This window comes from Cebus imitator, unplaced genomic scaffold (genome assembly GCF_001604975.1).
Source record: "Cebus imitator isolate Cc_AM_T3 unplaced genomic scaffold, Cebus_imitator-1.0 Scaffold299, whole genome shotgun sequence".
In the NCBI taxonomy this organism is placed as follows: Eukaryota; Metazoa; Chordata; class Mammalia; order Primates; family Cebidae; genus Cebus; species Cebus imitator.
Window position 1 is genome coordinate 2,551,516 of NW_016107614.1, and position 24,545 is coordinate 2,576,060.

General features: G+C 44.5%; 1 protein-coding gene across 2 annotated transcripts in view; it reads left to right on the plus strand.

Annotated features, from left to right (window-relative positions):
- BLNK (B cell linker) overlaps positions 1 to 24,545 on the plus strand; it is a 70,161-nt gene that overhangs the window by 17,574 nt on the left and 28,042 nt on the right. For both annotated transcript variants that reach the window (XM_017502832.2, XM_037729369.1), the window contains exons 2-6: positions 1,615 to 1,680; positions 5,000 to 5,049; positions 14,856 to 14,896; positions 18,661 to 18,817; positions 20,955 to 21,118. In XM_017502832.2, the coding sequence (XP_017358321.1) occupies positions 1,615 to 1,680; positions 5,000 to 5,049; positions 14,856 to 14,896; positions 18,661 to 18,817; positions 20,955 to 21,118 (478 nt within the window). The remainder of the gene's footprint in view (positions 1 to 1,614; positions 1,681 to 4,999; positions 5,050 to 14,855; positions 14,897 to 18,660; positions 18,818 to 20,954; positions 21,119 to 24,545) is intronic.

Below are 24,545 nucleotides of genomic sequence, written 5' to 3' on the forward strand. Positions count from 1 at the left end.
AAGACAAATTCTTAGCAGCCCAATTGCTGGGTCAAAAGTCATGGACATTTTAAATCTTGACAGATATTGATTGTAACAATTTACCTTCCCAACACTGGATATTATCACAGTTGTTATGTTTTGCCAGTCTGATAGGCAAACATGACATCTCACTGTTGTTTTGATTTAGATTTGTTTAAATATAAGTGAGGTTCAATATCTTTTCGTTGGTCTGTTGGCCACTTGTATTTGTTTTCTGTTAGCTGTGTGTTCATATCTTTTGCATATTTTTCTATTGAATTATTTCTCTTTTTCTTACTGAGTTAAAATATTTCTTTGTAAATCAAGGAAGTTTAGTGCAAAAGTAACTGCGGTTTTTGCCATTACTTTTAGTGGTAAAAACCGTGATTACTTTTGCACCAACCTAATACATAGTTCTTCTTATTATTACTATATACTGCAAATATTTCTTCTAGCATGTCATTTATCTTTTGATTTTGTACATATTGTTACCAGTGGAGGGTCTTGACTATGAGTCTTCCAAGTTCTTGACATTTTGAATAAGAACTGGACAAAATGCACAAACAAAGCAACAAAAGAATGAAGCAATGAAAGCACAGATTTATTGAAATGAAAGTACACTCCACAGAGTGGGAATGGGCTTGACCACAGGGCTCAAGAGCACTAGTTACAGAATTTTCCAGGGTTTAAATATCTTCTAGGGGTTTCCCATTGGTTACTAGGATACACCCTATGTAAATGAAGGAGTGGCCCATGACCAGTCTGATTGGTTGCAGAAGGTGACCAATCAGAGGCTGAAGTGAAGGTACAAAGTTACACATGAAGACTTGGCCTGGGATCAGTCTGATTGGTTACAGGAGGGGACCAATCAGAGGTACTTTACATTTTTCATCTATAACACAGTGCAAAGGTAGTAGTCTCTGATCCTTTTGTTACTTGGGCATGAAGAGGTTGGTTTTTCCTTTTGTTTCAGTTCTAGGAAGTCAGTGCAAATTGACCTTAGGTTCCCTGCCTCTAGACCCTATTCTGCCTCAATTTTACTTTTTCTTCCAAAGAAGTTTCAAATATCAGCCAGATTTAATAATCATTTTCTTTATAACTCCTATGTAGGAGTAACTTTTAAATGGAAGTTTTAATAGATGCTACCTACTAACGTTTTAAAAAATGAGAACCTTGGGCCTGATTGAAGCCTCTGCTGCATCCACAGAGTAGCATCTATCTTCATAATGTGGATACTCTAAGACAATGAGCAATGAACAACAAGGCTTGTAATAGGATCAGAGGACTTTTGCCTCATGTGTCTCCTCGGAACAGACAGATCAAGAAATCAGAATTTCTTTCTTTACAGCCTGGATTGGCCCAGGCATCTCAACAGAGAGGGACATAGCCCAGTGACCACATTCCTTATGGAATCACTCATACTTCTCTTTTGCTAAAGTAGTAGATGGTCAATTTAATTAAATACAATATAATTCATCTTATTTGGAGGTTTTTTTTGGTAAGGTTTGTTTCCCTTCTTTTTTATATTCAAGAAGAGTAGAAGCCTTTTTTTAAAAAAAAATCAGACTGGTTATTAATATCCTATGTTTAATTTTGTTTTTTTTTTTTTTACAGGCAGCTTCAGAAGATAGTCCATGATATTAAAAACAATGAAGGTGGAATAATGAATAAAATCAAAAAGTAAGTTTGACTCTGCTTAAATACTTTTAGTTATATAAAATAAGTCAGCATATGCTACATGGAAGAAAACAAATTTCTCTGTTACCTGGATGAGGAGTTTTAACCTCTTTAGTACATAACCCTTCCTTGCTATTGGCTGGAATCCATGGACACAAAATCTTATGTCCTTAATCTCTTCCAAGAGAAAATGGGAAATGGTATTCTGTTAAGTCTTAAATTTTTTCAAAGGAAACTAATACAGATTCACCAGGAAAAAGAAAAATCAAAGAGGCCAGAATTTATGAACTCCCATTTCCTTGTATCTCCATCTGAACCCACTCCCCGGAAAGGGATGTTGTCATAAGTTAATCCAATGTGTGTCTGTATATGTATGTATGTGTGTGCTTATACACACATACATATATACACTGACATTGTACATTTTATACACATACATTTTCATCATGAATTGTGTCATAGGGCATATGCCATTCTACCAACTTGCTTTGTTGGTTTTACTTAAGCTATTTCATGGACATCTTTATTTGTAAGTAATTAAAAATTAACCACATTCTTTTCTGAACAGATGATTTAATAGTCTACCTTAAATGTATTACAATTCAATTAACTAGCTATATATGGTGGCCATCTTTAAGAGGGGGATTTGAATTTAAACTGGTACAACATTTTGGAGAGCAATTTGATAATATCAATCAAAATTCTCTGGTTGCTTCTTTCAATTTAAATGTCATGAATAATACTTTAATAAATGTTCATTGCAGACCTTGAATATACCAGTAGGCTAAATTCCTGAAATGAAATTTCCAAATGGAAGGAGTTGTGTCCTTAAAATTTTGATTGCTATTACCAAATTTTTCTCCCCAAATTTTGGACCAAAAAATAGCTTATAGAAATTCATTTCTCTATGCATCAAAACAGTATCCTTATTCTTTTTAATCTATGCTAAAATTAAAAATAAGAAATCACTTTTGGTGGTATTTCCAGTCTATGAAATGTAAATGAGTCTCTATGCATAAGTGATCGTCATAAAACATCAATGGCCTTCTGCGCATGAGGTGGTGGTCATCTTACAGAGGAGGAGAATTTGGCTTCATGTTCTGTCTGGTGACTGGGAGGTGTGTGATGATTTTTCCTTATTATTTCTGCTACAGATAGGATCTCATTCTCTATGACAGAGTCCTTGTTACAATCACTAGCAATTCTAGATTAATTCTCCCCCTGTTGCCAGTTTTACAGTACACCGGTTCTCAATAACAGGAAGCCTCTGCATAAAATGTCTCTTTATTCCATGGTGAGTCATATTTATAGCAGCTGTGGAGCTCAAATTTTTTCTATCAGCTTCTATTTCAAACATTCTGCCCATTGGACGACCAAAGCACTTTTACATGACAAACTATGTTTCTTCTCAGCCTGGAAATTATGGCCTCCATAGTCATTACCCGGGGTGACATCAGGGGCCCGCTAGCTCAAAGTGACTTGCAATTATGCTCTTACTTGAAGCCAGGCCACAGGTGCCACCATGAACGGAGGAAACACACTTGACCAAGCTGGTTTCCTAACGCAAGGCTGTGACAGGGTTTTCACTGGTCCATGGCCACATGAGAAAATAAGGACCCTGAAGTGTTGGGGGTTGTGTGCAGCAGCCAGCTCCAGAGTAAAGTTCACCCATGCCTTTTATTCCTAGTGTTCCGTGGCCAGCAGTCCTTCAATGAGTTTTTTCTTTATTCTGAGATGATTTAGGGGTGTTAAAATACTCCTCCTTTTCTTGTATGAAAGGATGGAAATAGTAGATAATAAATAGTTTGTGCTTTTGGAAATTTTACTATTCCCTGAAGCAACCTGGGCACCAGCTCCAGTTTTGTTTTTGTTTTTCTTCCTTGCAACACCCTGGACGATCTCTGTCTCTGTACCTCATATGGATCTAATGATAGGATCTTCCCAGCCTACCCTACTGGCTTGTGAGAGCTGAATGAAATAATAGATACTGAGAGCCTATGAGAAAAAGAAAACCAGAAATTCTATGTAAATATAGGTATTGTTATTTTTGCAAATTACAATTTTGGTTCATAAATTCTTTTTGTGTGCATTTTCTAATCAAACACAAATTTCTATGCCACTCTTCTTTTCTTACAAAACATGAAATGCTTCTGTATAATAGCAGTTATACTGCTTCTATAGAAGGATATGAAATTTTAGAAAATAAAGGCTACTGGATATGTTTTATTTATGTATATTTTAAATTTCTCTCAGCAAATAATTCTTAGTTAAAATGGGTAATAATTATTAAAAATAATTTACTGTAAACTTACTCATTTTAAGTAGTGGAAAGGGAGGTATCAGAACTTACAAAACTTGGAATAATTTTCTAAAATGTAATTTAAATTTTTTTCTTTTATTGAATTGAGAAGGATTGTGAATATTTAGCACATTTCATATGTGCATAAAGATACTAAAGTCATTTTGAGAGTGTTTAAAACAAGTTGAATATTAAATAAGCTGAGTATCATAATCTCCAATCTTAAGACACTCACTGTTCACTTATTTGGCTTTTTTTTTTAAAGACAGTGTCTCGCTCTGTCACCCAAGCTGGAGTGCAGGGGTGTGATCACAGCTCACTGCAGCCTTTACCTCTGGGACCCAAGCCATCCTCCCACCTTAGCATCTCAAGTAGCTGGGACCACAGGCACATGCCACTATGCCTGGCTCATTTTGATTATTTTTTGTAGAGATAAAGTCTCACTACATTACCCAGAATGGTTTTGAACTCCTAGGCACAAATAATCCTCCTGTCTTGGCCTCTCAAAGTGCTGGGATTACAGAAATGAGCCAACGTGTCTGGCTTATTTGCATTTTTTAAAATGGTGCAAAAATAATTTTAGCCCAACCTACAACTAAAATGCTTACTGTAACTGGTTTTGTCCTGTTAAACATTTGTAAGCCACTAAAATGTAGTTCATCTTACCTTACCTTCCTGTCAACACTTGCCTTACCAACCAGTCAACACTTACCTTCCTTGAACCTCTGAACTCAGTGATTACCATTGTCATATTCTGACCTCTCTGAGCCCTTCTCCACCTGACTTCACCTTTGTCAAGTCATAGCCACACTGTGCTTGCACTGGGGAGGTGGGGAGAAGTGGAAAACCTCTGACTAAGGCTTCACTACATTTACGATACATCAAATCTGTCCATTGATGAGTCCAAAAGAAGCCGTTATGCTATTGGTTGTCTGTCTATTCTCTCTCTATCAGCTTATAGCATTGGCTCTGACATTCGTTGTTCTGCTCACTGACCTTTTGTCTCGTGGTTGTTACCTCCAGGCTAAAAGTCAAAGCACCTCCTAGTGTTCCTCGAAGGGACTACGCTTCAGGTAAGAGTATTTCTCAGATACTTTAACTGACTCTTGACTAATTTAATGTTCATATTTACACTTATGCTTATGGAAAAGAAAAGATGTTATCTTCATTTGAAAACAAAATGTATCTTTCCAGTTTTCTTTTTCCCGAATTTCAAGAATGACTAAATCTATTAGGCATCTGACTACCGTGGAGATGTAGTTTTTATCCATCCGCCCACCCATCTGTTTATTGGACATTTATTAAACATCTTCCATGTGCTAGGCACACACAAGGTCAATATAGTTAGATCCTATCTCTTAAAATATAAGAAAAAAATATTAAGCAAAATAGAAATAGAGTTGTCCTGTGCAACTTCAAGGGAGAGAATTAAGAAGTTAGGTCATTTGTGTGGTTTTTTTCTCTGGGATAAACATCTCCAGGTGGTTCAGCTGTTTCCCACATTTTCTGATTCATTCAACACATGTTTCATGAGTGTGTCCTGTGTGACTCTCACTGTGCTAGATCTGGAGTGGAAAACAAAATATAGTGCCTGACCTTACAGTGCTGAATGACTAGTGACAACTCAGATAAGAAACAAGAAAGCAAACAGGTAAATATACATTAGCGAGCATGGTAACTGCTGTGAGGGAAAATGGCAGGGTGCCGTGATGGGGAATCAGTGTGGGGTAGGAAAAGAGCTTAGGTGGTCTGGGAAGGTCTGTCTGAGAAGGTGACATTTGATTGGAGGACTCGGGGTCAAATGGGCAGGAGCATTTGTCACTTTTAGATGAACCAACAGCATCAGAGATGCTGGAAACGGATGCCAGACACAGATGCCAAGAGTTCAGAATCAATTGTTGGAAACCTAAGTGGACTGACATATCTGATTTCAGGTGGACATCGCTCTTGATTGTCCCCTCACACTCAGCTGTCTGCCTGCGCATCCCCTCACCCAGGCCCTCTCCTTTCCCTCTACTTCTGCTTGGGGAAAAGGGAGATAGCATCCGTCTGTTATTCATCTTTTTGCCCAACCCACATGCCTTGGGATCAACCTTGATGCCTCCTTTTCTCTCACCCTCTACAAAAATTAATCTCCAGATCTCACTGATTCTCTCTTAACTGCATCTTCAATATTTGTCCCCTGTCTTATTCCCATTGCTACAGCGAAGGCCTTCATCATCTCTTGCTTGTCCTAGTACAGAAGGCTCTAAGTAATCTGTTTGATTCCTGATTGCCTGTGGTCCTCTCAACTTCCACCAGTAAACTGTTCTGAAATAAAATTATCTTTAAATCTTTTCATGGCTCTACATCACCAACAAGAGGAACTGCAAACCACTGAGCCCACACACAAGGTCTTCCAGTGTCTAGCCACCTACTGGCTGCGTAAACTTGGGCATCCCGTGCTCCTCGCCTCATCCATATTATGCAGGTCTGAACCAGAAGATCCATCGGGTCCCTTCTAATACTAATTGTTCTGCACTCTTATAGAAGCACAGATCTTTGGGGCTCAGAGCCCAGTGATGAAGTGAGCCTCTCCTAACATTCTTTAGGAATTTGCATCTTCCAATCTCCCTGATGCTCTGAAGTGTTCTCTGTTTTGACCTCAGACATCTGCTCCCTTTCCTAGAACCTTCCAAATAGTCTTGATGTCAGAACACTTGTGCTTCATCTCTCCTGGAATGCGGAAGTGTGGCCTAACAGGTTCTTGTAAGCGTTTGCAACACAAAGCGTGATTCCCAGCCCTACAGCATCAACCTCATCTGCAGTTTGTTAGAAATGCAGAATCTTGGGCCCACGCTAGAACTACTGAATCAGAATTTGCATTTTAGCAAGATCTCCAGAGGATTTGAATGTAAATCACATTTAAGAAACTCTGCTATAAACCACCATCTCTGTCCCTGTTGCCTCTCCTGAACTGAAAGACAAGTAGATTTTTACTCCCTCAACCCCTGACCCCTGCAAATCCACTGATGTTCCAGGGTCTCAGAAATGCATCTTATTGCTTTGCCAGATGAGTGGGGCCTTGCCCAGTCTCCCCTGCTCTTACACTCAATCCCTGGAAACGGTCCAAAACCACCAGCGTGGCTGCAGTTAGCGTCCTCCCTTGCCGTTCTCTCCCCCACCCCAGTTCACGTCCCAGGAGCATTTCCAGCTGCTTCCCCTGAGCCTTGGGGTTTCTGCACAGCTGCATGCCTACGGGTTCAGAAATCAGCTCTGACAGCTCCTCCTGAACCTTGGGAGTCTTCACGACCTTGGAAACCCTAGTGTGTGGAGGCCACAGCCCACCAGACCTCCTGAACCTGGGCGGCTGATCATGTGCTCTCTGGAGCACTTGATCCACAAAAGGCTCCTGAAATGCTCCAGCCATTTTCCCCCCAGATGCTGGATTTCCATCCTCTTTCCAGTTCTGGAAACAAATGGCTTCACGAAACCCTCTAAGCCAAGAACATGTTGACCTTGGTGATGCTGACTTTCAGAGAACAGTGGATGGGAAGGGCCAGCAACCTCCCCCTGAGATCAGTAAGAGTCACCAGAGCCCCTTCCCTGGTTAGAGTGCAGAAAGACAAAGCTTGAATTACACAAAGAATGGAGACCTGGGTCTCCTCCAGGGATGCAGGTTAGGCCAGTGTGGAGCCTGCTGCCTTCAGTTCAGACCCAGCAATCCCAGTTCAGTCTTTGCCTAAGGAGGAAACATCGCCCTTAAGGACCTCCTGGTCCAATGGGCAGAGTGCATTGCCCCAAGCAGCTGGCATTGCTGCAGGAAGGGGATGATATCCAAACTGTTGAGTATTGACCCTGTTCTGGGCATTACGCTAAGCTCTTCAGAGACATATCTCATTTAATCTTCTCATTAGCACCATTATATAGAAATTACAATCTCGGTTTCGCAGATGAGGAAAGTGTATCTCAAGGACATTAAGTATCCTGTCCAAGGTGACTGCAACCACTAAGAGGAAAACCCATCCCAGACTCCTATTTCACTGTCCTTGCTTTGACCCAAGCTCAGGTGTTTATGCTTTTGGGGGACATTTCTTCTTATTCTGAAGACATTAGAGCTTCTGACATTAACACAAAAACTTGCTTCCCAGTTTCTGAGCTTTCACAGTTGAACAGTCTTCTGTATCTTTGAAGTCTGAGGTCTGGCTGGGGGTGGAGGTCCGGGAGAGACCAGTCATGATGCCCAAGAGTATGCTGGGATCACTGCAGATGCCCCATTGGTTACCCCACAAGTCCTTGAGGAGTCAGAACTGAACAGAGCCCCTCTCTTGCACTCCTGGATTCTGATGTCCAGTGCTCTGATGGGTGGCATTCCTGGAGATCCACCTGTGACTCCTCCTCTAGGTCTGCTATCATGCAGGGAGGAGATCAGAGAAAATGTGGGGTGGAGGGGGGAAACTCATGTGAAAAAAATTAAATCCAGGGCAAAGAAGGCACTTGGACAGAGATTCTTGGGTAAAAGCCCACACAGAAGTACAGGGTATGCATAATGATCCTTCGTCCACTAAAGAAGTGAGATTTAACATTGCTTTCGCCATTGCCCTGGTGCTTCTAGTGCAGCCAGAATTTACCTGGTTTTCTGTCTCCCTGTTCACACTCCCCTGGTGGTATTGGTCTTGCAGTGACATGGGAGAGGTATATCCAACATCAGTCCTGCCACAGGGAACAAAGAAGAGAGGAATGACACTTAGGCTTAAAGGTATTTTAAAGCTTAGAAAGTCCTGAAAGATTGCCCAATCCAAGCTTCTCATTTTAGGAAGAACTGGAGACCAGAGAGGCAAAGTGACTCCTGAGGTCATACAGTGAAGTGATGGCTGAGCCAAGACTATGTCCCCCATGACTGTACCCCCACCTTCTGTTGATGATCCTGCCAAGGGATGAATAAACATACAGACAAAGGGAGTTTCTAAGATGAGTATTTCTTTTTTCTTTTCTTGAGACGAGGTTTCACTCTGTCACCCAGGCTGCGGTGCAGGGGTGTGATTGTGGCTCACTGAGCCTCAACTCCTGGGCTCAAGTGATCCTCCTACCTCAGCCTCCTGAGTAGCTGGGACCACAGGCATACAGCATCATGCCTGGCTAATTTTCTAAAACCTTTTTGTACAGACAGTGTGTTGTGCAGGGTGTTCTCAAATTCCTCAGCTCAAGCAATCCTCCTGCCCCGGCCTCCCAAAGTGCTGGGATAACAGGTGTGAAGCCCACCATGCCCAGCCTAAGTTGTTAAGTATTTAGACTCAGAACACCTCTCCAAGCCAGCCCGAATCTGGCCGTTGTCCTCAGCTCCCCACATTAAATCATGCCCCTTTCCCCTCTCAGGGTGGCTCTGGTGGAATTGGCCCCCTACCTCCTCCCTGCAGCCTCTGTAGTTCTGCTTTCTGTTCCTGTTCAGTGTCTGGCCCCACCACCGCAACCTGCCCACCCTCCCTCTTTCCTTCCTTCTGTGTCCTGCTGCGGTCTTCCCACTGGCTCCCTGCATGCCACCACCTGCTCTGTCGGGGGAGAGGTGGGCAGGGTCTGGCAGCTCGGCAGCCTCCAGAGCAGGATCAGGGCCGAAGCTGAGGCAGAATGTCAGACAAGCTGCGATGCCACCAGCATCTGCCCCAGGGGCTCCGGTCCTCCTGCTGACTCAGAACTGAGAGGCTGGATTCACATCCCTTTGCCCCAGCCGCCACCAGAGTCCTGTACTGTCCTTCCAGCCATCCCCTCCCATTCCCAAGACCCCCTAGTCTGGATCAGCTTTCGTCTCTCCATGCCCAAGTTCCTAAACACCATCCTCATCAGCTCCCCATCTCAGCTTGTCACTGGAGCCTGCGGTGTCCACTATGGCTGGAGCCCCCGCTGGTTGGCAGCACATCAGGTTTGTGTGCGTGCTCAGCAGAATCTCCTGGCCCTGTCCCTCTCCAGCCTAGCACATTTGTTCTGCACACATCTGCTTCTAAGCCCTGCTTCTGGGGCTGGCACATAAGCCCGTGTCTCAGATGATGGAGGACACCCTCCTTCAACCTTATTCTCTCCCCTAAATCCTGCTTATCCTTCAAGGCCCCATTTAGTCTCCCCTCGGGCACATGGCCTCAGGTAAGTTTTTGGCTGTCACTGAGCACACCTTTCTCTGAACTTTCCCAGCTCCCGGCAATGATCCCAGGCGTGGGGACATTTCTTAGGAAACTTTATATGGCCCTGGGTTGTCCTCAGTCTCATTTGGTCATTCTTCTTGTCCTTAAGTCTTTATTTGTATGACGCAGAATGGCTTGGTGAGAAGAACTCGGACTTTGGGGTCCTTTAGGCCTGTGTTGGAATCCTGGCTTTGCCCCCTAAGCACTGTGTGAACTTGGAACAGTTTTGTAACTTGAGTGAGCCTCCAATTCCTGACCTGGGGATAAGAATACCTGTACTTTAGATTGTTCTGAGACTTGCAGAGACTGTAAGTCATTGTAATAGCTAACATTCATTGACTTCTTTACTCTATATCAGATACTCTTCTAAGTACAATTAATAATGTCCATTTTATCAAAGGGAAACTGAGGCCCAGAGGTGAAGCAATTCAGCTAAGATCTCACTCCCAGAAAATGGCAGAATAAGGATTTTGAGTTAGGCAGTCTGACTCCAGAGCCTACGCCCAAATAGGGGCCACTGTGGCCATTCTCACGTCTCCTCATGCCTGGTGCTGTGCCCATAGGCTGGGGAGGGCTGCAGGAATCTTAGAACCTGGGCCAGGCAAGGGAAGGAGTCCCTCTATTGTTTGGCATGGGATTATGACATGGCAAATGGAGCATAAGCCCCAAACCAGGTAAGCCACACCATAGGAAAGGCTTTACCTGATGAGGGGGCCCACCCAGGATCTCAGCTTCCTGGCAGGGACCATGCAATCACACACACAAAATCAAGCCACCTGGCCCATATGAAGCTTGAACTTCTCCTCCCTCAAATTCTACTCACTACAATAGAAGCTTTCTTGGATTCATTTCTTTGTGGTAGCCACAGTTTGTGATTGACATGGGAGTGAATTAGAATCAGTGGTGTTTTGAGTATTAATTGAGGCATCCTTTGAAATGCCCAAGCTGGCAGTAACATTACTAAGGCATTACTGTGTGGCAGTAATGACTTTACTATGACTTCTTCTCACAAAAACATGATGCAGGCACTATTCTTATCCTTGCTGTACAGGTGAGGAAATGAAGTTTTAAACAATATTAAATTATTGGTCCAAGACCAAGCAGCTAGTAAAGGATAGAGCCAGGATTTGAACCCAGAGAGCCTGGCTCTAAAACTACCTGTGCACTTCGGGAGGCTTCCTGAGATACTGGAAAACTGAATACTGTTTTGGACCTAACACCCTGGACTGCTGTGATTTTTAGTCTTGGCAACTGCCTGCAAGGCTGTAACTTTATGACTATGATGATGTGAATTGCAGTTGGGATCAGAAGTAGATAGTCTAGCTAGGAATCGAGGGGGCACCAACAAACCGCCTCTACTACATCCCATATGATGCTTCTCTCTTTTCTGTCTCCATGTGCCAAGATGTCTGGATTGGGTTCCTGTTTCACCAAGGTTTTATCTAAGTGCGCAGCAGAGGGTTAGGTGGCTCACATGAGATTTCAGCTGCAAGAGCCAACACAGCCTGGCTTCCAACCCAGCTCCCAGACTTACTAGCCATGTAGCCTCAGGCAGGTTTTACTACGTCTTTCAAAACCAAGTTTCTCCACTGTGAAACAGAGATAATAATAACACCTACCACACAGTGCTGTTGTAAGAAGATACTTTTACAACACTTAGCCTGGCACCCAGCACATGGGAAGTGTTCAGTAAATGGAATCTATTATTGTTACCCTAGTGTTCCTTTATTCGAGTCATTTATTAGTTGATGTTTTATTAATATATTAATTACAAATGCAAAATTCTTTTCTGATGCAAAGATAAATTAGATAGGCCTTACTTTTCAGTACAGAAAGACATGAACAACTTAATCACAGCACAGAACAGAATGAAGTACTTGTGACATCACTGCCACCAGCTTCCAAGAGGGCCCAGAAAAAGAAGTGATTGATTACGACAAGAGACTGGGGTAGACCTTGGGGAGGAGGAATGACAGGGATTTCCATGGAAGAAGGAAGACGGGCTAGGGGAATGGCATGATAGAGCAGAGAATCAGCAGAGCGCGCGGCGGGAGAAGCAAGCCGTCCGGTGTTACTGTCAGTGAGCGTGAGAGCCTGTGGCAGGAGAAGTTGGCTGAGGACAGAAGGCAGAGGCATTGGAATGTGTTGACACAGAGCCTCGACTTGATTCCACAGGGAGTCACTGATAATTCTTGAGGAAAGGAACAGCATAATCCAACCTTTATTTTAATAAAATAACTAGAAACAGTAGGATGAATGGATCGGAGAAGAAAGGTGATGGAGACAGGGACACCAGTTAGATGGCTAATGCAGCTACTTTCACCAGTGACTGATCACACAGTAGGCCCCCACTGGGAAAAGGTGGAGCAAATGCAGTTATCCGGGCAGGGAAATGGGTTTCATAAAGGCATTTTATAAAGGTTTCTATGTAAATGGTTGGTACAAAAACTCTTGCCATCTTAAGTGTTGATCTTCAGTGATCCCCAGACGTAAGGTATTAGAAACATATTGACCAGATGCGTTGGTTCACGGCCCTAATCTCAGTACTTTTGGAGGCAGAGGTAGGTGAGTCATTTGAGCCCAGGAGTTCAAGACCAGCCTGGGCAACATGGCAAAACACCACTTCTACAAAAAAAACAAAAGTTAGCTGGGCATGGTGGCATGTGCCAGCTACTCAGGAGGCTGGGGTAGGAGGATCACTTGCACCAAGGAGGTTGAGGCTGCAGTGAGCCATGATTATGCCACTGCACTCCCACCTGGGCAACAGAGTGAGACTCTGTTTCAAAAAAAAAAAAAAGAAGAAGAAATGTACCCTCCCATAGTGCCAGGTAATCATGTTGGGAAGAGGATTGATTCGCCCATTCTTCTAGAGTATACCACGATCAACCCCAGTGATCGTGGTATGCTCTAATTTGGCATCAGTCAACCCAAAGAATAATGTATTAAGAATTATTATCTGTTCACGTTGAGTGTGATCTATATTTGGCTTGTAGAGTGACGCTCCTTCTTAGCACCTATCATGTTTTTCCCAAGAGAGGGCACTGCTGCCACCATTGTTTAAGATGTGGCCACTCCGATCCCACAGTCTCCTTCCTCATCCCATTCCTTTGCTGGTGTCTCTGGAGAACCCAAATGTTTGACTCTCTGGATGGAGTCCAGTGGTCTGCTGTGGCAGGGGTAGAAATAACAAAAAAATAAAATAAAATAAAACTAGAAAAGGTTCTTTTGAGGTTCTGGGGAATTTAGGAATATCCACTGGGTCCTCTGTGGCAGTGGCTGCTCATTGGGGCAGGAGGGAGCTGGGACCCTCTGTGGTGCTGTCATGGAGCCACTCTGTCACCTGGGCCTGTGTCTATTTGATTCCTACACAGCAGAGTGAATCCTATTTAACCTCTAAGGGCAGTTTATGTGATAGGCTAGATGCTAAGTTTCTCATACTCTAAATGTGTTTTGGAGGGAAAGAGGTCAAATATTCACCTGGGCTGTCATAATTCAGCCTTATTTTATTCAAAAGCTCATAAACTGCTTTTGGAAGCTACAATCTGTCATATCCATTTTTATATGTCCATGCAGAGCCCAGGATGGCACCTGTCCCTGGAGCTCAAAGACAGGGCGGCAGCACCATGGGGTGGGGGAACTCCGCGCATGCCCATGGAAGGCACCTGCAGGTTCAGCTCCGGGCTCTGTCATTTATTATACTATCTAACCTTGGGCACATGACGTATCTGCTCTAGGCCTCAGTTTCCTCACAAGGTTTAGGTGATTTTTTTTCTTTTACCTTTCCTTTTTTTTTTTTTTTTTTTTTTTTTTTTTTTTTTTTTTTTTTTTTTTTTTTTTTTTTTTTTTGGAGACAGGGTCTTATTCTCTCACCCTGGCTGGAGTGCAATGGCACTATCACAGCTCACCACAGCCTCAACCCCCTGGGCTCAAGCAATCCTCCCATCTCAGCCTGCCGAGTGGCTGGAACTACAGCCATGGACCACCACAACCAGCTAATTATTTTATTGTTCGTAAAGATTGGCCTTGCCATGGTGCCCAGACTGGTCTCGAACCCCCGGGCTCAAGCAACACTCCTGCCTTGGCCTCTCAAAGTGCTGAGATTACAGGCATAAGCCCCAACACCCGGCCCCTCACAAGGTCTTTGAGGGCAAGGATAAAAGAGGACAAAGCTCTGATAATATTGTCTGGCACATAGTAAAGCACTCGATCATTTGTTTTTTCACAAGAAAAGTCAAAGTTAGATCCAGAGAGGACCACAGAAATGATTCCCTCATTGTATAGATCTGGAAACTGAGGCTCAGAGATGTTAGAGGTCTTGCCCACACTCCAATGCATTAGGAACAAAGCCTGGATAAGAACTTAGGTCTGTCTGACTCCCTGTCTAGTGGTCTTCCTACTACGCCATCCTCTGAAGTTCTTAGAAGCCACATAGTATGAATTGTAGGTCTCTACTGGGGAACCCAGCAATGTCCCTTAACAGAGATCACATATGGATCAGATGCACATAACTCTGCCTGGTGGGACTTCTCTCTATGCTTTGAAAATTAAAAATTCTAAAAAGTCAAAAGTAAGTGAATATATGATTGTAGTAACCAACCCAAGGTCAAGTATACGGAACCAGAAAGCCCAAAGGGAAGGGAGGGCAGATGCAAGGTATGTGTGGATGGGCTGGGGCTGGCCAGCTGAGGCTCACACGTGTACCTTCTGCTTCTCCCATGCCATTACAGAGAGCCCCGCGGATGAAGAGGAACAGTGGTCTGATGACTTTGTAAGTATTTGCTCCTGAGACTAGGAGGGCATTAGGGTCCCATGGGAGGCCTTTTGAAAGTCTCGTTTCTGAATTACATGCTGGTGGTCAGCCACACATCATAGAGGGAACACAAAGAGGGCAGGCTTGGAAAGGTCACCTACAGGCAACACATACCGCATACCGGCTGACTTGACCAGCACTCACTGTGTGCCTGGCTAAGAGCTTTCCATGCATGAACCCATTTAAACCTCACCACAGTCCTTTGAGGTAGGTGTTCTTAGCCCCACCTTCAGGGCTGGTGTTCAGAGTACTCACCAACACAGCCAAAACAGGTGTCGAAATGTTTAAATGTTTCCATATCGGTTGGCAAATGCCTCTGCCCTAAACTCCCCAGTGTCCCATGACTGCCTGACCCCTGCCCAGGAGCCCTAAACAAACCAACAACTCAAGAATCGGTGTCTGGCACATTAGGGGGCCTCCAGGACCAAGATATAGAAAGTTTTGGTACCTTGCAGTTCCACAGTTCAAACCCAGGCCCTCAGATCTCAGGGCCTTGGTGGCTTTTCACCAGTAAGGTGGTGCTTGCTGTGATCAAGAGGACACTAGCAGACCTCCAGAGGCCACAGAGTGAGAGAGGGACCTGGCCGTGATGACACTGAAGATGTTGTATCAGAATTCCTCTCTGAGGCAGCTCTGAAATCTGCAAGGTCCCTGCACTCGCTTCTCTCTTGGGCTGAGTCTTATAGGGACAAGACATTCTGAAAACTTTTCTTCACAATAATTATTCCTCACTCATATCAAATTCATCCAGAATGTTAGTCTGCTCCAGTCTGTGAGTTTGAGGTCTGGAAGGGACCCAAGTAGTCTTCCATTCAACCACATACCCATTTCACAGATAAGAAAACTGAGGCCAAGAGAATGAAAATCACGCATTTACTCAGTGACCAGTGGAATGAGAACCTAGGACTTGGACCTCCAGTCCTGTGTCTAACTCTGGGCTGTGCACACTACCTGAAGTTTATACAGAGTCTTGGGAGACAGGAGTTCCTCCTTCTTCAACTGCAGAGAAAGAAAAGAAAAAATGAGGAGAAGAGGTGACTTTTCAGCCCATCTTTTGGTCGTGGAGCTCCTCCTGGGGCCCAGCAGCCACTGCTCCGTGAGACGCACTGCAGCAGCACCCCCTGCTGGCTGCTCGCGCGCGCGCGCGCGCGCACACACACACACACACACACACACACACACACACAGCCCCGTGTAAAGCAAAGAAATTGGTTGGTGCGTATCCAGAGGTCACGCTGGCTGGATGAAAAAGAGCACACAGTGGGGACTTAGAAAGCACACACTAAAATCAGCCTGGAGAGGAAAGAATGACTTGCCCCAAAATCAAACAACCAAAATGAGGATACCAGCTGTACTAAGGACTGAGTAAGCATTCACTCACAGCTCTTTTGACTTCAGTAGGTAGATCCCCACTGAACGCAGAATGAAATCCAGGCTTGTTACTAAAGCCTCCAGGCTTTCTTGATTTAAAAAAAATCTTGCTGGCTGGGTGTGGTGGCTCACACCTGTAATCCCAGCACTTTGGGAGGCCGAGGCGGGCGGATCACTTGAGGTCAGGAGTTAAAGACCAGCCTGCCCAACATGGTAAAACCTCATCTCTACTAAAAACACAAAAATTAGCCGGGCGTGGTGGCACATGCCTGTAATCCCAGATACTTGGGAGGCTGAGGCGGGAGAATTATTTGAGCCCGGGAGGCGGAGATTGCAGTGATTGCAGTGAGCCAAGATCGCACCATTGCACTCCAGCCTGGGTGACAGAGTGAGACTCTGTCTCAAAAAAAAAAAAGAAAAAAATTGCTGTATGTTCTCATTCATTTGTAAGAGCTAAAAATTAAGACACTTGAACTCATGGAGACAGACAGTAGAATGATGTCTACCAGAGGCTGGGAAGGGTGGTTGAGGGGGCAGCAGGTGGGGAGGGAAATGGGGATGGTTAATGAGAACGAAAATGCAGTTATGATGAATAAGAAATAGTGTTTGACCGCACAACAGGGTGACTCCAGTCAACAATAATTTATTGCACATTTAAAAATAACTAAAAGAATGTAATTGGAATGTTTATAACACAAAACAATGAAGAATGCTTGAGTGATGGGTACCTCATTCACCCCGATGTGATTACTACATGTTGCATGCCTGTAACAAGACATGTCATACATACATATACCTACTATGTACCCCTACAACTCTTTTTTAAAAAGACCAACAGGAAAAAAAATCTATATAAAATTGTTCATGAAAGGTGACACGCCAAAAAGCAAGTGGAAAGTCACATACGGATCATGCAATGTGACAGGCAGAGTGTGGGCGTGGTGAACACAGAGGCCAGAGGACCTCTTATATCCTGAGTCAAATATTTCCTCCACATTAATGTATGTACAAACCATATATACATAAACTACCTCTCAAAAACATGCACAAGAAGCCTAGTAACTCTGTTTGTCTCTACGGGGAGAAACAGAGAGGCTGAGAAGGAGACTGCACCTTACATCCTTCTGAGCTGTTTGGACTTTAGACCATGACAATGCATTTTAAATATGGACTTAAATAAAATGTGTTAAAAAAAAAAAAAAAAACCGACCAAGCGCAGTGGCTTAGACTGCAATCTCAGCACTTAGGGAGGCTGACTTGGGCAGATCACCTGAGGTCAGAAGTTTGAGACCAGCCTGGCCAACATGGTGAAACTGCTTTAATAAAAATACAAAAATTAGCCGAGCATGGTGGCGTGCTCCTATAATCCCAGCTACTTGGGAGGCTGAGACAGGAGAATAGCTTGAATCCAGGAAGTAGAGGTTACAGTGAGCCAAGATCATGCCACTGCACTCCAGCCTGGGAAACAGAGTGAGACTCTGTCTCAAAAAAAAAAAAATAAATAAATAAATAAAAAATTAAAGAGAGTGGACTCTGAGTCCATTTAAAGACTTGATCTTGCAGCTTACCAACTCTGCTTGAAATTTTTTTTAATCTCATCTGAAAGGTAACTAGCTGGCCCTGTGTATCTCTTCACACTCTTCGTATTAAACCTACTTTCCCTTCAGTTATCAGCATTCATAATAGATAAAAACCCATTGGTTATTCTATGTTATTGGGTCTTTTTTCTATCTTTCTTTTCCTTTTTCTTTTTTTGAGACAGAGTCTTGCTTTATCACTGAGGCTGGAGTGCAATGGCATGATCTCGGCTCACTGCAACCTCCACCTCCTGGGTTCAAGCTATTCTTCTGCCTCAGCCTCCCAAGTAGCTGGGACTACAGGCACGCACCTCCACACCCAGCTAATTTTTTTTTTATTTTTGGTAGAGATGAGGTTTCACCCTGTTTCCCAGGCTGGTCTCCTGAGCTCAGGCGATCTGCCCACCTCGACTTCCCAAAGTGCTAGGATTACAGGCGTGAGCCACTGCGCCAGCCCCTTTTTCTATCTTTTAAAAATAGGTTTTATTATCCCCTACTGTTATTGCTTGTGGATCTACAGAGGGTCAACTCCCAATAGCGTTAAGTAGTTCATGTGTTCCCTCAGGACAGCACAGTGGTCAAAGGGATAAACTTTAGAGGTAGAAATGCCTGCTTCAAACCCCAGCTTTGCCTCTTACTGACTGCCTAGACTTGGCAGCCTCTCCAAGCCTTGGCATCACTGCTTCAGCCTCCCAAGGCAGCAATGGTCCTGACTGATGGCCAGGGCAGCACAGACAGGGATGCCGAGCACAGTAACTGCATCTGCACTTGCAGGACAGCGACTATGAAAATCCAGATGAGCACTCGGACTCAGAGATGTATGTGATGCCTGCCGAGGAGAACGTGGATGACAGCTACGAGCCACCTCCAGTGGAGCAGGAGACCAGGCCGGTTCACCCAGCCCTGCCCTTCGCCAGGGGCGAGTATGTAGGTGAGGCCCCCCGCAGACCTGGGCACTCTGCCTTCCAGGCCCATGAGGAGGCGGGGTGGCCGAGATTGCAGGGTAGGGGCAAACCTGGCTGCTGCCTGAGGGCCTCTGCCTGCCTCCCACTCCCATCACCTCCAAGCAGGGTACCTGGTCTCTCAGTTAATGAAGCTCAAGCTGTAAGGGTTTCTCATTCCAGGGGAACAGACGTCTTTCCTAGGTGGGGAACATTGAAAGCAGCCACAAATAAATAAATAAATAAATAAAACCAGCATACCCTGATCATTGTGCCCCCTGCCCAACAGTCACAGGGAAAGCAACCCTGAGATTAGTCCCCACTTTTAGGGCTTCGTATGCTCCAGATGCTGGAGTTTCTCTTAAGTCTATACAGAATGATGACCTTCAAGGTTCCCAGTATCTGCCTGTCCTTCTTCCCATGCCTAGTCCAGACTGTGGCATTTTACCATGGGGTACAGGTGCTCAGAAGCCCCAGGCTTGGAATCAGCCTCATGGGTTAAATGGACACAGCTTCACAGCTTGTGTCTGGGCATACACTTTTTCGCTCTTTCTTTTTTTTTTTAAGACAGAGTCTTGCTCTGTCACCCAGGCTGGAGTGCAGTGGCATGAAATCGGCTCACTGCAACCTCTGCCTCCTGGGTTCAACCTCCTGCCTCAGCCTCTCAAGTAGCTGGCATCACAGATGCCTACCACCACACCCGGCTGATTTTTGTATTTTTAGTAGAGACAGAATTTCTTCATGCTGGCCAGGCTGGTCTTGAACCCCTGTAGTGCACCAGAACTATGCTAAGCACTGAGCATTCAGCTGCAAGCAAGACGGACATACTCCCAAGCTCTTCTAATTTACAGTTTGGTGCTTTCCCCTGGGGGTCTACTTAGCCCCCTCAATAATCTTGTGAAAGAGGTCAGAGGAATGAGCTGACTGGGCCAAGGTTCTCTAAGTGATGGAGCTGGGATACAAGCCAGGCCTCTTAGCTCCCGAAGCCCAGCTCTTCACAACTCTGCTCTAGGTACCACTCACCATACTTGCTGAATGACCATTTTCAGTCACCATAGCAACCCTGAGAAGGAAACAGCTCCTGCAATTCAGGATGGTTAAGTGGCTCATTCAAGAGCACACTCTTGGCCTGGCACGGTGGCTCACACTTGTAATCTTAGCCCTTTGGGAGGCCGAAGTAGGTGGATCACCTGATGTCAGGAGTTCAAGACCAGCCTGGCCAACATGGTAAAACCCCTTCTCTACTAAAAATACAAAAATTAGCCAGGCTTGGTAGTGGGTGTGTGTAATCTGTAGACTCAGGAGGCTGAGGCAGGAGAATCACTTGAACCTGGGAGGCAGAAGTTGCAGTGAACAGAGATCACACCACTGCACTCCAGTCTGGTCAACAGAGCAAGACTCTGTCTCAAAAATAAAAATACAAAATAAAAATGAAAAATGTGAGTCCCAGAGAGGTTGAATAATCAGCTAATCAGCCCCAAAGAGCATAGCTAGTGAGTGGCAGAGGAGGGGACAGAACCCAGATCCAGTTGGCCTCAGGGCCTGAACTCCTTTTCTGATACCTGCTGAGAAGGACAGTCCTGGATCAAAGGAATCCCACAGATTCCTTGTGAATGGAGTGAAATAGTGAGGGGAGGAGCATGGAGGTGGACCCGCATGAGTAATCACCACCTGGATACACTTTAGCATATCCCGGGGAACTTTTCCAAGCCATAAGGCCAGGCTCCTGCCGAGGAGTTTAAACATTGCAGGTTAAGCCCAGGCCTTGGCATCTTTAAAAGCCAGGAGCACCTCACCCCTGCCCCATGGCCTCCAGCACTGCTTCCATCCCCTCTGTGGGGCCAAGTGTTGGGCTGTTGGCTCTCCTGAACCTCTGGATTTCCATCACTGCCCTGGAAGGATGTTTTTGATGAGGACGTTCTTCCAGTTTTTGTCATTTAAGTCAATGGGCAGTTGAAATTTTTGGTCTAACATTTCACTTTACTCTTTTAAGGAATGCCCCGTGGGTCATATGTGGCTATGTGACAGACACCCATGCTCCTACAGTTTCTAGATCTCAATGGCTTCCACCCAGGAAATGATCCAGAGCCTCTTTTATGTTATTTTTTTTTGTTTGTTCCCTTCAAGACAATCGATCAAGCCAGAGGCATTCCCCACCCTTCAGCAAGACACTTCCCAGTAAGCCCAGCTGGCCTTCAGAGAAAGCAAGGCTCACCTCCACCCTGCCGGCCCTGACTACTGTGAAGAAACCTCAAGTCCCAGCCAAACCCAAAGGCCTCCTTGAGGATGAGGTAAAGTAACTCTGTCCCAAAGGCTTCCCAGGACACAGGGCAGTGGGGGGCAGGGGGGGGCAGCCGGGACAGTCTGCCCGCTGGCTGTCCTCCGTTACAACCTGCTCTTGACTGCCCCCTCTAACTCTCTACTATTATACCAAAGGAACTTGGTTTTCTCTAAAATTGCTTATTGTAAGCATGTCAGTTTACCAGAGGTGTATGATAAAATATCAGTACTGAGTCTCATATTACCCCCTCCTTCTTTCCTGTGGCTTCCTGTGAATCTCTTCTTTCCTGCATAAGTTCTTCCCCTCTCTTTATTCTCCTTTGCTTCTCTGTCCTGTTGTTATCGACAGCAAATCTATACAGGGCCGCAGCAACCTCAACTTTTGCCTCCTCAGAAGAAAGAATTTAACTGAGGGGCGTAAGGTAGAAGGAGAAACTGAGGCACGTTTCAGCGAAGGAATGAAAAGAAGTCAAGTACGCTTGGAAGAGGGCCAAGCGGACGGCTGGAGAGACTGTGCACTGTTTGGCCTTTGACTTGGGGTTTTATATGTGGCCATACTTCTGGGTTCTTGCGTCCCTTCTCCCCTGATTCTTCCTTGGGATGTACTGTCTGCTTGTGCGCTTGGGAGGTGAGCATGCACAGTGTTTACCAGAGCTGTACCCACGCTCCCTTGACGCATTCTTGCCTTACCAGCCGAACGTTTGTAGAAGGTCAAGTACCAGTTAAACGCTGACACTTTGTCTCTTAATGCACACGCTTGAACCCACTTGCCCAACTTTTGAGATCTTATCAGGAAACTGCTCATCACCAGTTTCAGGTGTTTTATATCTATTAGGAGACTGCCTTTTCCTGGCGCTGGCTATGACCAATTATTATTTTAGAGAAACAGTTAACAACCACCTGACTGTCACCTGATGGCTGCCTGACATTCCTGGGGCAGGAGAGCCCTCTTCTGCCTTGATCATGCCTGGCTAGCTGTTAGACCCACTGTAACACTGTCTCCACCTTGCTTTCTTTCCTCCACCTTCTTTTCTCTCTGCCCCTCCACTTTCCTCTTCTCAGATGCAGAGGGTGACGTGAGACAAGATGTACGATGGAGATCGTTAGTCAGTAAGGTGCCCCTGCGCAGCCTGTGGAGGAGCTGACCCCTCACTTCCTCTGACAGCATTTGCTTCTCACTTCCTCCCTCCCCACGCATGCCCACCCGCTCACCACCTCCACCAGGTGTCCAGAGACTCACCTTCCCAGATGGCCCAGCACCCAACTCTAGGCGTCCCTCCTCAATCTCTCCTCTCAGCACCTAGTGTTTGTGTGTCATTTTCCCTATGGAATTGCTCCTATTTGAAAATGAATAGGTAAACTCATCCAAACAGTTGTAATAACTGATAAAGCCTAATGTGTTATGGCTCCCAGAGGTCCCTGCATTTTAAATAAGGACAGAGACCAGCCTGCAGCTTCTCTAAGAAATAACTTGCCTGTAGAGAGTAAAACCTATGGCTTACACACATATCATGAAATGACCTTCATTCACCTGGATATAATTTGCAGCCCATCAGGAGACTGAAAAGATGGACTTTTAAATCAAAATAAAGGCAGTCTCTAGGCCCAATTCCAGCTTTGGCCCTTCTAGGTGTATGATTTGGGGCAAGCTAGATAACTTCTTTGAGTCTGTTTTTCATCTCTGTTATTTTGAGAAATTAATAAGAGAACATGCGTACAGCACTAAATACAGTGCCTCACTCACAGAGGGGTTTCACATATGTCAGATTCCTTTCTACCATATTCTAGATTCTTTACAAAAACCAGTTTTCTAGTTTCTTCTGAAAACTGAGGATCTGGCAACACCAGGCCAGCTGTGGCCTCAAGGCAGCTGGGCCCCAGGGCACCCCATCCCTCTCAGCTGTGAATCCCTGGTCCCTGTTTTGATTTGTGGTAGTTCCCAAAATGCATACAGTACATATACACACCCTCACCCTGCACACACTCCTCCTGTTACCTACCCGTCTGAGACGTGATGTTGTCTTTTCAAGGGTGGGAATAGAGTGGCAAGAAGAAGCTGAGCAGGGGAGGGGACAGGATGGAGAGACCAGCTGTTAGGGTCTCACTGTAAATTCTTTCAACATTTGGCAGATCCATATGAAGACACAAATTCAGATATAGAATGCAAATGAATACTGCAGATTATGTAAGGCTCTTCATTTCTGTGAATAACTGAGAGTGGACCCCAAAGAGGCAAGGCAGAGTTTTGCTAATAGCAGCCTTGTGGAGGTGGCTCAGGCAAGTCTGCCCAGTGGGAAAAAGAGAAATATGAAAGTGGGGATGTTCTGGAATGGGCAGATGGAGAGCCAGTATAAGAAAGGTGTAAAAACAAACAAACAAACAGAGGCCAACATTAAGATGTGGCTGAACCATTAGCCGGGAAAGGAAGAAGTAAACTACAAGCATAAATAAAAATGTTTTTAACCCTGCTCTACAGGTTATAGGCAAAAGACAGAGACACAGGCTAAACAGAGAGCTGGAGGTGGGGCAAAGACACGTGGGGAGAAGGAGCATCTGTGCTATAATGAGAGTGGCTAACACTTGGTGAATGCTGTGTATCCACTGGTGTTCTGATTCATTATCTCATTAAATCCTCACACCAATTCTATGAAGTCCGTCATCACCCCCACTTTACAGATGAGGAAACAAAGGTGTAAAGGGGCTAAAAAAATACTTGTCCAAGGTCACAGAGGGAATATGCTTGGCTTAGAGGGTATTGTTGTTAGAATTCAATAAAATAATGTATGTAAATCTTTTAAATGTTCATATGAGTGGTAATAAGGATGCAGCTCATATGGGCATTTAATAGCTAATCAAACTGACTCCTGCTAAGTAATAGGATATGGGGCAATGGGAAAGTGAAAATAAGATAAATTCATGCCATCCCTATTTTTCAAATCTGTAGTCCTAAGGGTAGGCAAACATGTAAACACTTATGACAAGTGTCTTATTAATACTGAAACATCTGAACATTGGAGTTGATCTAAGATGATTTTTAATTTATTTTTAATTTTTAATCATGTCACTGTAATAATTGAAGAAGGATTTCTTGTACCTGTAGGTCATGGTAGTAGAATAATCTACTTGGCTTCAAAAGACCAATCACTGATTCACTAAAGTCCAGTTTTCGTGTTTTGTTCATGAAATAATGGGGTTGATATTCATGATATTAAAACATTGCAGCAGTGTCAAAGTGGTCTTATTAGGATAAAAAGTGTGTTGGTTCCTGGTCATTTACTTATTTCAGCAATAATAACTTTAAAGCATTGAACTGCAATGCTGGGAATATACATTGTACATTCCTTCTCCTAAAACCCTGTAAAGATGAGAGAGTTGGGCAGACACTACAAACAGAATTTGTTGAGATTGGATCAAGTCTTTTTTCCATCATTTTTCTTT